This window comes from Condylostylus longicornis, unplaced genomic scaffold (assembly GCF_029603195.1).
Source record: "Condylostylus longicornis isolate FDR11 unplaced genomic scaffold, ASM2960319v2 ptg000289l, whole genome shotgun sequence".
Classification (NCBI taxonomy): domain Eukaryota; kingdom Metazoa; phylum Arthropoda; class Insecta; order Diptera; family Dolichopodidae; genus Condylostylus; species Condylostylus longicornis.
The window spans coordinates 26,133-39,904 of record NW_026578253.1 but is presented as its reverse complement, the minus strand read 5'-3'; the positions used below and the strand labels follow the sequence as shown (position 1 = coordinate 39,904).

The 13,772-nt window shown below is 28.0% G+C and overlaps 1 protein-coding gene across 2 annotated transcripts; it reads right to left on the bottom strand.

Annotated features, from left to right (window-relative positions):
• Positions 1-1,779: 1,779 nt before the first annotated feature.
• On the bottom strand, positions 1,780-10,388 carry LOC129616780 (uncharacterized). 2 transcript variants are annotated; one of them, XM_055532352.1, is made up of 3 exons: positions 9,503-10,388; positions 2,969-3,048; positions 1,780-1,883 (listed from the first exon to the last, which is right to left on the bottom strand). In XM_055532352.1, the coding sequence occupies exons 1-3, from the start codon at positions 9,860-9,862 to the stop codon at positions 1,838-1,840; spliced, it is 486 nt and encodes a 161-aa protein (XP_055388327.1). In that variant the 5' UTR covers positions 9,863-10,388; the 3' UTR covers positions 1,780-1,837. The 2 variants fall into 2 exon arrangements, with proteins under 2 accessions (XP_055388327.1, XP_055388328.1); XM_055532353.1 differs by lacking the exons at positions 1,780-1,883; positions 2,969-3,048 and adding an exon at positions 4,451-5,303.
• Between the last annotated feature and the right edge of the window lie 3,384 nt (positions 10,389-13,772).

Genomic DNA, 13,772 nt, shown 5'->3' with positions numbered 1-13,772 from the left:
GAAAGATTGACAAAATATAAAATTAAATTATAATTTTAATGTTCTTCGTCGCCTTCTTCTTCTGCTTTAAGATTTTCACAGTTAATATGCGGCAAATTTTTGTAAAAATATGAAGTATTAACGTAATTTTTAGTACAAAGAAATAACAAATCATCATATTTGGCGTAAAAAATTGGTAATAAATTATTATATTGTAATGGAATTTCAGAATTTAAATCCACGTATTTTTTTGATATTCTGATCCTTTGTGTACGATTTATAATTGCAATACATTGATAATTTTCTGCTTCAAAAATGAGATTACATGTATTTTTAACGAAATCGAGAAGGTTTGATATTACTTTAAAATTTAAAAAAATCATTTTGTGTTATTTCTATGACAATATAAAATGGAGAGTTAATTTTGGAACATCTTATAAGGGAATACCATTGCTCTGGCACAAAAACATCCGTACCTTTTTTCCTTTTTTCGATGTTTGCGTGAACGCTATCCCCTTCATTTTGTGTGTGGCCCTTTTCTAAGTATATATGGGTTATGCTTACGTTATATTTATTTGCAGCCCAAGCATGAAAAGAAAATAAAGTTTTGTTGCGATTTTGGCCAGCACAATTGCCTGACCAAAAATAGAACTCATTACAGCCTTCTTTTGTCTTCATTTCAATATACTTTTTTAAACAGCTAAAAACTTCGACCTTTTTTCGCAATAATTTCATGCCATACGTAGCAATATCCCGTTTTACTTGCCATACTGTATATTGTGAAGTTGTAAGTATTGTACTTTCTTTTATAGTAAAAAACCGAAGTTTCAGCTTGGGGCGTTGACAGAATTTTCTGGAAATCAAATACACCTGTGTCTACGTTCTGGTTTTCTTCTGCCTTTTTTTTTTATCTTTTATTTTTAACTTTCGAGAATTATTTTTGTTTGCTAAATGTTGAAGGTGAGCAGATTTGATTTTTACTTTACTTTTCTGAGAATCACTTAAATTATCGCAGGCCATACAAGTATCACACTGGTCCTTTTTCGGTCCAAAAAAACCTACGTTAAATTGAATGTTAAATATATCGCGGTATTGCCTTTCAGTTATTTTGCATTCCTGATTTTTTTCTTCAAACGAAGTCTTGAAAAGGCGATACATTTTCGGTACATTTAAGTCTCCATCAATATAGGTTTTTGTAACTGATTTTCTCAAGTAATGCGATTCAACAAGAAATGCTTTGATGTGTTTCACTATTGCTTCCTGGTTTTTAATAACATCATCTTTTAAAATCCTGACGTGAAGTCCCCTTTTATCATTGACTAATGGTCCATCTCCATCTTGTATCTTTCGATAATTCGTTTCAATCCATTGGGAATTTATATCAAGCGTATTGAGAAACATTATTCTACAAACTATTTCCTTTTTGGTTCTTTCAGCAGAAAATATGTTTAAAAAGTTGTGCTTATTTCCAGATCTTTCATATTTTCTTATAATTTCGCAGCTCTGTTTTTGCTGACAAAGCGTAAAATTAATTATAAAATTCCACTGCCTATATTTATTTTATAATTTTCAGAAGTTTTCGAAATTTTTCTGACGATCAATCTCATTTATTTTTTTAAAGCATTCTATTTTGCAACTACATGTTTTTTTCATTTTTCTTTCTTTTTCATTATTTATCTTTTCTTTTTCATTATTATATCACATTGCACTTTTCCATTTATTTTCTAAAACCGGTCGTTTTTTGGAAGTTTTTTCTTGAACATTTTCGTTTCGCTGTTTTTTTTGATTTCTTACAGGACGTTTTTCTGATTCTTTGGCCGTGAGGTGGTGCCTTACACCCTAAGTCTGAATCTGAGTCTTAACAATCAAAAGGCGGCAAATATTCACTACCGCTATTTTGAAATCTAAATTTTTTTTAAATAAAGACAACATAATATTACATTAATTGTTATAATATATTTTATTAATTTACAAGAAAAAAGTTATACCAAGTAAATTTCGTATAAAATTAGGTACATAATATCGAAAGTGCTTTGCTTATAGATATGGTTCTCCATAATTTTCAATTAAAAATTTCAAACATTTCAACAATAGTGACTTTTAATTAAAAATTCAGTGTTATATTTTAAATTATAGTATTTCTTTAAAATGTTACTAAAGAAGTAGTTAAAAAAAGTTAAAATGCTAATTTTCTGTTTTAATTGTTTTTAATTTTTTAAACAAAAAATTTATTGAAGTTAAATCAATTTTTAATGCCGTAACGACTTTTAAATTTCAAATTCAATTTTAATTTTTGACTTTTTTGAATATATAACGAATATTTAATTTATAGGTTTTATACGGAATAATAAACGTTTGTAGTTTTATATATGTATGTACGCACGCAAACATTTCATTTTAAAAGCTGTACGACTATCGCAGTGAAATTTAAAAAAAAATCTTTTTGGAGTAATTTACAAACAAGATTTATTGCATTTAGGATCATATTATTTCTGTAATAATTGAAATCTCAATATTTGTGGTCTTGCACAAATATTGAGAAAATATATAAATTTTTGGACAATTTATTGAAAGCAAGAAAAAAAAACTGTTTCTAAAATAACCATTACTGCAAGTCAATCACAAAAGTTTCAAATCATTTTGTCTACATAATGTTTTCATATTGAACTATACGTATCTAGGTAGATACATAAATTATTATAAGTATACGAATTTATGCAAGAAAAATTATGTTAAAAATTAAAAACAAAACGTCTTCAAGATAACGGTCAATTTGTCAGCCATTTTGCCATACTGACATATACCTGGCCTTTTTTACCGTTATTTTTTATACGGTATTTTTGAAGTCAAACGCAGTATATGTTTATGATTCTGAACTGACAACATTTGTTATGATATGACCGATACCTACACGTACTGTAACAAGTAACATAATACGTCAAAAACGAATCTTTTTTTGAATGTTAAAATAATCTGAATTAAAACTTACCTTGTAAACTTTCTTTTCCTCACTATAATTTTCCAAATATATGATTTTTTACTTTTCTGAAACAGCCACCACTGGACCATCTGATTAGAGAAATTATATTTTCGTTTCAAACATTTGGCAAAGTTAGGTATATATTATAAAATATATTATAAAATAACCTAATAAAGGTTCTTGCTGAATATTTTTATTTTTTAAAATATCTTTCGCCATTTCTAACAATATTTTTTTTTTAATTTAAAAACAAACTTTCTTGACTACTTCACTATATATTTTTCTTTGAAAAAAAGTGCTTATTAGTTTCACTCTGTCCGTCCGTCAGTCCGTCTCCCAAAAACCCTAAAAATGGCATTTTTTAACTATTTGTTGCAATGAAACCATAAGCATTTTTGAAATTTTGCAAACTCAAAAAGACAGCGGCTTGTTTCCCCTAGCGCGATATACTATAGTTAAACTTTAGAAAAACAAAATGACCGTTCAAATTTACCTTTATCTAAAGTCCTTTTTTTCGGAATTTTTGATGTCGTTTTTCTTCTAGACCCCAGCCTGTAGCGGCTTGAAATTTTAGGGGCTTTTAGACATTAACAAATAGTTCAAGAAGAAAATTTTTTTCCATCTGCACCCCCTCTCAAGTTATCGCCCCTTGAAATTTGTAAAATTTGAATTTTTGACACCCTATATTTCCAAAACTGCAAGCTTTTTCAAATTTCTATAAACGCAAAAAGTTAACGGTAAACTCCATGACAATAAAAAATATAATTATTTTTCTTAACTCACACAATTAAACCTTAAAATCGAGCATTATGTTAACCCCACTTTATATTAATTTTTGCTTTATTTCAAAGACTGCATATATGCATCATCCTAAATATATGCAATCCTAGAAATAGTTTTGTATATGAATGAAAATATTTTTAATAGTGTGATAGGTATGCATAGACTGTATTTAAAACCAGAATTTTCACTTGTTGAAAGGAAAAGTGCTACAATACAAACCATTGGTTTGACCCAACTTTATTACTTTTTAACTTCTTTGCTGTGCACACATAAAATCAGAACTGAGATAAAAATTGTCATTTAATAATGATTTTTCTAATATGACAACATCAAATTTTATTGGAAAATAACGGCACTTTTCCAAATTAAATTATTACTAATGCTCATGTGACAACTTATACACATAAAAGTTACGCTTTTGTTATTTTTATATTATAAAAATTTCCGGTTAAGAGTATTACAAAATCATTTGAATTATTTTTATTAAAAAAATTTTCATATAAAACTATTACTTTTGACTTTGTTATACTATTATTTGTGAGATTTTTGGAAATGCAAAAAAATTAAAACATAACTTCGGCCATAACTTCGGCCCCAACTGTCCGATTAGGCTGATTTTTTGTTGAGATATGTATTTCCATACGGGCTTTCTAAATATGCATCATATTATTAGTATCACAAAGTCACAAGTCATACTATTACTTGGGATGATCGATATAGTATATGATTTAATTATAGTTATGTAAACTTTCATTTTTAATTTATAAATGCGTGAAAAGAAATTTTACTTAAGTCAATGGACATTGGATATAATAAATAAAAATTAATAAAAGGAAATATATTAAAATTGGTGATTCCTGATCTGCATAATGCATACACTCAGACTTTGAATGAAGTCTCTCTAAAGTATAATGATGATAAGGGTTTGTATTAAGTGATAAAGTTAATACTTATGCATAGGATCACTATAAAATATTAAAATAAAGAAAAAAATTACTTTTTGTGTTTTTATTTCTTACTAAAATACAAAATGTTTTTAATCAAGATGATTAGGAACATAATATTCTTAAGTTTTATCACACTTTTTTTAATTTAACCACAGAAAAATCTTTGCAGAAAAAAATATAAATTAGATATATTATTTTAATAATTTATTAGTTTAACCTGAAAAATTAAGAAAAATTTAAGAAATTCATTTCAATAAAAAGAAAGTGCCTACCATTGAAGACATCACTATGCAAGGCTATACAGATGAAGGCTTTCCCAAGAATTACCAACTTATAGAAGCTACTGGTAGTGGGAAAGTATTCACCATATTTTAAAAATGATTTCCTAAACACTTGTTATCAGTATCACAAGGAAAAAATCATGTGCGAACGATGCTTCAAAAATTGCGTCGAGGCAAACATTCACGAGGGTGAGTTCAAGAATTACACAGCAATCTACTTTACGGTAGAATGTGACAGCAAGGAGGAAGCGAGGAACTTCATTATGATGTATGGTCCTTATTGTTATGTGTGCAACAAAGTCTCGAAAGAGATGATTAAACTTCTTCGTTGCGCTGAAGTATACAGAGTTATGTAAATTTATTAAAAAAAAGGAAAAAAATAAAAACAAAAAGTTAAAAAAAAATTTTTCTTTTCATTTATATTGATAACCCAATAGATGTTTCATTAATATCTGATGATTCAAATATTGGTTATATCTTAGAAGTATATTTAGATTATCCCAAGGATCTTCATGATTTTCATAATGACTTACCCTTTTGTCCTGAAATTAGTACCTCTCCAAATGGAAAAACAAAAAAATTATTAACTAATTTAAACAATAAGAAAAATTATGTAATCTACTACAGAAATCTTAAGCAGTGTCTTAAAAATGGATTGATTTTGAAAAAAGTACATAGAGTTAAAAAAATACATTGATTTAAATACTAATTATAGAACAAATACCCAAAATTCTTTTGAAAAAAACTTTTTCAAATTAATGAATAATTCCGTGTTTGGTAAAACCATGGAAAATGTTGATAACAGAAGACTAGTGTATATTGCTGATTCATGGAAAGCAAAAGAAGACACTTAGGACTTAGAGTTCTAATAGCAAAACTTAATTTTAGTAGCGTTTCAATTTTTAAATCTAATCTAGCAGTAGTAGAATTAAATAAAACAAAAGCAAATTACAATAAACCAATCTATATAAGTTTTACGATCTTAGATCAATCGAAAATTTTAATGTATAACTTTCACTATGATTTTATGAAACCAAGGTTTCAAAATAATTTAATGCTTAATTATATAGACCAGTGATGAGCAACCTTTTAAATTGGGCTAAATGAGAAAAAGCAATCGTTTCCCGGGCCGCAGTTATAGCAGATTTATTTTTAGTTTCAGTAATAAATAATTTCAAGGCATTTAGTTATTTTAAATGTTTATTGAGTGTATCTTAGATATTATAATTATTTTCTTAAACTTAAAGAAATTATTATAAAAATAGTGATTGAAAAATTATAATAAGAAAAAATAAAAATAAGTATTAAAAGTTTTAATGAGAAATTTGACACTGCTTCTTGTCGACTAGTTTAGAAATATTTCCGGGTGTATTAGAAACTGTGACACGTAAACAGCTTTCCAAACTTTCGTCATTCAATCGATTTCGAGCTGAGTTTTTATAATTTTCATTTTTGAAAAAAGCTGTTCGCAAAGATACGTACTTCCGAAGAGACTATCCATCTTTCTTGATGGTATATATATTACTAGTATATATATTCTGAGAATTCTATGAGTACTATGAGGGAATATTTAAAAAATTATGTTAATGGTTTTTTACTACGCTTATATTAGTTTCACATGTTTGTCCGTCACGGTGAAATCTTGTGATTGAAAATTTTACCACTTCCCGAGTAGCTAGCGCTCTGGAACTTTCAGGATAGCTCAGAACCCAAGGAAAATGTATATTTTGGCTTCTTTTTTTTGCAGGCACTGATATAGGCACTGATAGTTTTATTTACACAATCACTACAGATGATTTTTATAATGATATAAGGCCATATTTAACAGATTATTTTGACACATCAGATTATGAAAAAGATAACCTATTTAATTTTCCACAAGTAAATAAAAATGTATTAGATCTATTCAAAGATGAAATGAGTGGAAACATTATAACTGAATTTATAGGGTTAAGGTCGAAAATGTATTTCATTGAAACTCTACAAAATAAAAATATTAAAAAAGCGAAAAGAGTTAAGAGGTATATATAGTTAATAATTTAAAGTTAGAAGATTACAAATCTGCTTTACTAAATAATTTAATAATGTATAGAAATATAAAGCTTTTCACATAAAACTATTCTAAACCTACCTTTCAAGCCTTAAGAACTTTTTTAATCTTAAAAAGATTTTGAAATTGACGGCTTTGCTAAGGATTTTAAATTTAATGGCTTTCCTTGACCTCCAATATAAAACACTTAATATATTGCTTAATTTTAAATTTAAAAAAATTTAATTTAACAGCCTTCTTTTTAATCAAGACAAAAACAATTTTACTTGCTTTTAACCGAGGCAACAACCACTCTAGAAATATTGCATACTTCATTCTAAATATTAAATACTTCAATCAATATTACATAGTACATTCTGAAAATTAAATACTTCAATCAATATTTAGAATAAAAAAAATATTTCTTACTTATAGTTTTACCTACTTTTAACCGAGACAACAACTCCTCTTCCAATATTCTACACTTCATTTTAAACAATGAAAAACTAATTCACACTCGTAACTGGGCGTTGTCTTATAAATAAAACTAATTCTACTCGTAACGTGGCGCTGTACTATCAATCATACTTCAAAATGCTTACTTCCATCTTCATCATTGCATACGCGTATGGTCACACTCCCGCTTACTTTTACATAAAATAACAACCACAAGTGCTATCCTAAATGTATGCAATAATAATATATCTAGAACTCCCTTATACTCATATCTAGAACTCCCAAATTCATTATAGCATACGTTTAGGATTACACTTTACTTACAATTTTACCTACTTTTAACCGAGACAACAACTCCTCTACAAATATTCATTTTAAATATTGAAAAACAAATTCACACTCGTGACGTCGTGGCGCTGTCTTATGAATAAAACTAATTCTACTCGCAACGTGGCGCTCTACTATCAATCATACTTCAAAATGCTTACTTCCATTTTCATCATTGCATACCCTTAGCGCTCCCGCTTACTTATTTAAAATAAAAAGATATTTTCTTACTTACAATTTTACCTACTTTTAACCGAGACAACAACCCTTTTACAAAAATATAAATTAAATATTGGAAAACTATTTCACACTCGTAACGTGACGCTGTCTTATAAATAAAACTAATTCTACTCGTAACGTGACGCTCTACTATAAATCATACTTCAAAACGCTTACTTCCATTTTCAGCATTGCAGACGCTTAGGGTCACACTCCCGCTTACTTAGTACACCACAAGTGTTATCCTAAACGTATGCAATAATAATATATCTAGAACCCCCATATACTTTATATGTAGAACGCCCATATACATTATTGCATTCCTTTAGGACGCCACTTTCGGTCTAGAACACCCATATTTTTACTTCTTTCGTTTGTAGCAGTTAACCTATCATCTTTTTTGAAAAATAAATCTGAATAATTTTTTATTATTTCCCCCATCAGGCGACTTTCTTTCTTGTTCATGTGATTTAAATCAAAGTTTCCTAATATTGTCGTTTTATTTGTAATTTCAACATTAAAAATTTTTCTATCTCGAAAGGATAATCGTTATCTATAAATGTTAATTTATTCCCATTTATATTCGAGACATTTTCCTCCAAATCGATTTTTGCTTTCAGTTTACCTAAAATATCTTGCCTAAAATGGCGTAATATGATCTTTTTGATAAATCCATTACTAACCAATCCATGGAACCGTTTAGGTTGAATTCTCTTGGAAATGGAGTAACTAATTTATTCATTACTCGATTAGATCAACTTATAGTAGAGAATACAATCAGTTTCTCCAGCTTTTGATCTGGATAGCTAAATGTATTTCGGTGTGTTATGCTGATAGTCGATCCAGTATCAATCAAGCATTTAATTTTTTTATTTGCTATATTTAATAAAACTATGGGGAGTCTATTTCCAGAGGCCTTTCTGAAAATTTACTTGTTCGTGTTCTATATTACTAATGTCCATGGGTTCCACTTATTGACGAACCCAATTATTATTTTGTTCAGCCTGAGCTGATTGATTATTATTGTTAAAGTTACTATTATTATACCTAAATTGCCCTGAATTCGTTCTATTTCTGAATTGTCCTGAATATTTATTATAATTTCCAAAGTGTCCGTCTGAATTAGATCTTTCGCTGAAGTGATTTGTATTTCGATTTGGGTTCAAATTTCTATTATAATTTGGGTTTCTTACATTAGTTTGGAATCTAAAATTTTTACTACTGCTATCTGATCTACTAAGAAGTTTCCCAAATTCATCTCTAATAATGTCTCTGCAATCAACCAATTCTGCTAGTTCATTTTGTAATTCTTGATATTTATTTATGTATATTTTTAACAAATTTTTGTTCTATACCACCAATCATTCTTTTAATGGCTAACACCAACACGTGATCGATAATTTCTGGTCTAGCGTCTACATTTTTTTATTAGAAAATATAACTCATTTGCTTTACATCTAATATGGTCAAATTCTACAATTAATTCTTCAATAGAACTTACCTTCATATTAAATGCTTCTACTGAAATCTCTGTTACATGGATTTTCGGCTGATATTCGCTTTTTAATCTTTCTTTAGTTTTCGCCCAGTCGCTGCTATCTTCGATGTCCAATATTTTTGTTTTAGCATTCCCCTGAATTTTCTCGTTAAATATGTTTTTGATTATATGTTTAAACGTAAATGGCTCTGGGTTAATGTCATTAATTATGTTCTCCATTGTTCTGATAAATGAAGTGATTGAATATTGTTCCTCGCCATTGAATGGTTTTAGGTAGTTCACTGCCTTTCTAATGTACTCAAGAATGTTGTTTGATTTTAAATGGTTGAGTTCCTGTTGCTGTTCCTCAAGTTTCTTCGCCATTAACTTGTATTGTTGTAACAATATAGAGTCATTTACTTGTGATTGTTGATCCACCGTATTGTTTGGGTTGTTCTCCCATTTTTTGGGGTAAAGTTAGAGGCACTAAATTATTAAACATTTCTGTAATGCACTCACTAATTGTTCTTTCTTTTTTATAATATGGTTTTTCAGTTTGATTTTTATTTTTTGGCATGTATATATTTTTTGTTTCACTATTATGTGTCTACGTAAATTTAAATGTCTTAGTTTTACTTCGTAATTTTAAACAATTTTTTTTTGATATATATTATTTAGATTCGTATCACTAGATACTTAAACTTCGGAAAAGGATCCTACCGACTGCGCCACTTTTGTTTTTATACAATATTTTAATTTAAAAAAAAAATTAATATATTTTTTTTTATTTACTAGTTGTTTTATTTTATTTTATTTTCACAAAACTGAATAAACCATATAACTATTTGTTTTTACAAATTTTTTTTTTTAATCTTTGCAATTTAAATTATTTATAAGTCGTGAGTTAAACAGCAATTCGTCCTAAGACTAGAATACTAGAACTGAATACTCTCTTTTCTTTACTTCTATTTATATTTCTAAAATGAGTTATTAAAATGTAATTAGACAAAGACTTACAATGTTATTCTTAAAATATAACCGGACCAATCTTTTATTTATTTATGATTTAATTATCTTGTTTTTAATATACAATACAATATTTATTTTTCTTTATCTGGTTTACATTAAATACTTTATCATTTGTCTAGTCTAATCATTTTTGTTTTTGAACAAAAGAAATCAAAACATGTAGATAGTTGTTGCAGGTGAAGTATCTACATGCATAAATAAAATTTAATTTTTTCTTTCTACTAATATTCATATATACATAACTCGCACATATATTTGCAAACATTATAGTTAGTTAATGTAAATATTTTCCCATACATAACTTTCTCACAATATTTTAGTAGGAATCAAATTACATATTATATTTTGTGTGTTAATTCTACTGTAAGTAAATTTGACACCTATATAATACGTAAGTTAACATGCGAAAATTATGAGTTTTATAAATGCATAAACTTGCTTACTAGTCTATTTCTGTGGGAAATAATTAATTTTAAGTAGTATATTTTTTGTATAAATAGGTCAGATTTTTAATAAATAAATTAACTTCAAACCAAGCAACAAGAAGTTGTTTAATTAAACTATCTAGACTGTCAAGATATTTTTACAATTCATGTCTCCAAAGGTTGACTGAAAAGTTTTTATTTGTTTTTAAAAGATTCATCAGGCATTTTCAAAAGTATATTTTAACGAAGGCTATCTATGTTTTGAATTTGTCAGCGAAAAGCTTACACTGACCTATAATAGTCAATTATACCTGTCCAAAAAATGTTTAAAACAGTGTTAAAAAGCTTTTTAAAAACTTTTAAGAAATGATAAAAAAAATACTTCAATCATATATTGAGTGTGGTCAACAAATTCAAGTAGTTGATGACGAATCGTAAGCGAAACTGATGTTTCTAAAATTGTTTCAAAGAAAAAAAATTTTGAATCCTAAATTTTTTCATTTAGAAATACAAAACATAATTAATAGATGAATTTATAGTGGACACTCTCGTTATTATTCCATTTTGTAATAAAAACATTTTTGTATGACATGGATCATTATAGCACTCAAAAATGTTTTGAGAAATTTGTATGAACATTTGATCCATACAAGAACGATTTTGGATATGGATCATAATGCGTCCCAAATCGAATTTTAAGTGGAGGTGAATCAAAATGACATTGGCGTGAAAAATCATCTTCGAATACCTATGAAAGTGGTCTTAAGTCAGAAATTACGAAGTGACGTATGGATCAAAATACAATCAGCCGACGATTTAATGAATGAAAATAACATTAAGGTAATTTTTCAGGCAAAAATACTTGTAATAATTTTGTTTTTAATATGTCGAATATTAGAAGTTTGAGAGCAAATTTGGATAATTTTGCTTTTTTAGAGAATGATTATTAGGTTTGTGTTTTTGAGAATGAGACGAATACATGGACTAAACAATGTAGGGGTCATAAAACTTTTGTGAACATCGTTTTATAAATCTCAACATAGAATTTGCATTGCTAACCACTTAGTGTAGTAATTGGCGAATGATAGCTTCTTATTAAAGCAAATCCCCAGGTCCTTAATTGAATCAACCTTATTAAGAATATGACCATTTAATGTATAATCTGGAATTATTGACTGTCTCTGTTTGGAATAACACATTAGCGCGTACACTTGTTGCTAGTGCACCATCTGCAAAAGTTATCCACATCACCCTGTAGAGAAACTGCGTCATTTACAGAACGAAACCTCTTGAAAATTTTTATATCATCAGTTTAAATGAACACTCCACTGCAATTCAAAACGGAGGCTAACGAAGAGTAATGGCTGCCCTGGGGAATCTCAGAACAAGTCACAAGCTGTGATGGTATCGATGAACTAAAAAGGACTCTGAATTTCCTTCCAGAAAGATGAAAGCCAGCCCAAATTACAAAATTATTGGGAAATCCAAATAAACTAAATTTCAATAGAATTACGCCTTGTGGTGAAACGTCGAAGATTTTGCTAAAGTCAGCGTAAATTAGATCCGTTTGACATTCATCTTCCACAATATTTAAAAAAAACAAAGACAGTTTCTACCAGATTAGTCACCGTTGATTTCTTTATAAAATTACGCATGCAGCTAATAGACCACAGTTTACCACATAACTTTTGTTGCTTTTCTTATGAATCGGTTTAATAAAGGCTTACTTTCAAACGAAGGGAAAATTCCTGAGGAGTAAGATTTATTGAAAATAAAAGATGGCTGAACTGCTGTAGAAGAACAGCACTTACTCAAAATTATTTCAGGAGTACCAGCAGGTAGAAGTGGTTTCTGGAAAATTATTGGTATGTCGAAAATCATCCAAATGCATAGCAAATGAGACGAAAAAATCACAAACATGTTCAGAAGTTACTGATTAATGCAAAGTGCTAGCTGATTAATGCAAATTGATCCGTCTGTGGCATTTGATTGCTTTATTGATAAATTTTCATATTATGTTAATGAGTGTAGTACAAATTCGTCTATAGTTTCTAGCAAAATGAAAAAATTGAAGCTCTAGATTTCGTCATCACTTGTTGCCAAAATTAACAAACGTAATAAGTTGAGTGAGAAATTGAAAAATAGGAGAATAAATAAATAATTATTATAAAAACTGTGATATAAAAATGGAAGTTAAAGAAAGTAAATACCAATATTTTGTTAATAAGTTTGAACACGTTGAGTGAGAAATTGAAAAATAGGAGAATAAATAAATAATTATTATAAAAACTGTGATATAAAAATGGAAGTTAAAGAAAGTAAATACCAATATTTTGTTAATAAGTTTGAACACGTTAAAGAAAATACTAAAAAAAAGTGGGAATTGATAAATTTTCTGTTGAATGTGAATAACAAGAATAGTAGTATAACACTGGAGGTTGAATCCTTTATTAGTGCTTCTGATAAATGTTGCAACGATTATTATATAAATTGTCATGGGATGAATATTAGATCAAAGTGATAGTTTCCTTTTTGGGCCGATTTCTGGTTTTGAACTTTTGAAAATTATAAATACTATGAAAATTTCTAACTCTAATACTGCAAATTCTGTTTCAAGTAATGTTTTAAAAAATATAATTACGTTTGAGATCAATAATTTATTATAAGCCTGTTTCTCTTCTTTCGTCTTTCTCAAAAATTTTCTTAGGGGTATATTAAATGTAAAATTTTTTTAGGAGTATTGTTAATCACGACATTCTTTTCGAAAGATTGTTAAAGTTTGAATCTTAATTTGTTCTTTGTAGGGTGAACACGTTAAGAATTTTTTTTGCAATAAAAGC

Bases quoted from the DNA above. Each gene is read 5' to 3' on its own strand.
- LOC129616780 (XM_055532352.1), bottom strand. From the start codon at position 9,862: ATGGCGAAGAAACTTGAGGAACAGCAACAGGAACTCAACCATTTAAAA. The intron at 3,049-9,502 runs GTAAGTTCTATT...TTCTCTAATCAG, and splicing joins TAGAAGCATTTAATATGAAG to ATGGTCCAGTGGTGGCTGTT. The intron at 1,884-2,968 runs GTAAGTTTTAAT...AAAAAAATTTAG, and splicing joins AGGAAAAGAAAGTTTACAAG to ATTTCAAAATAGCGGTAGTG.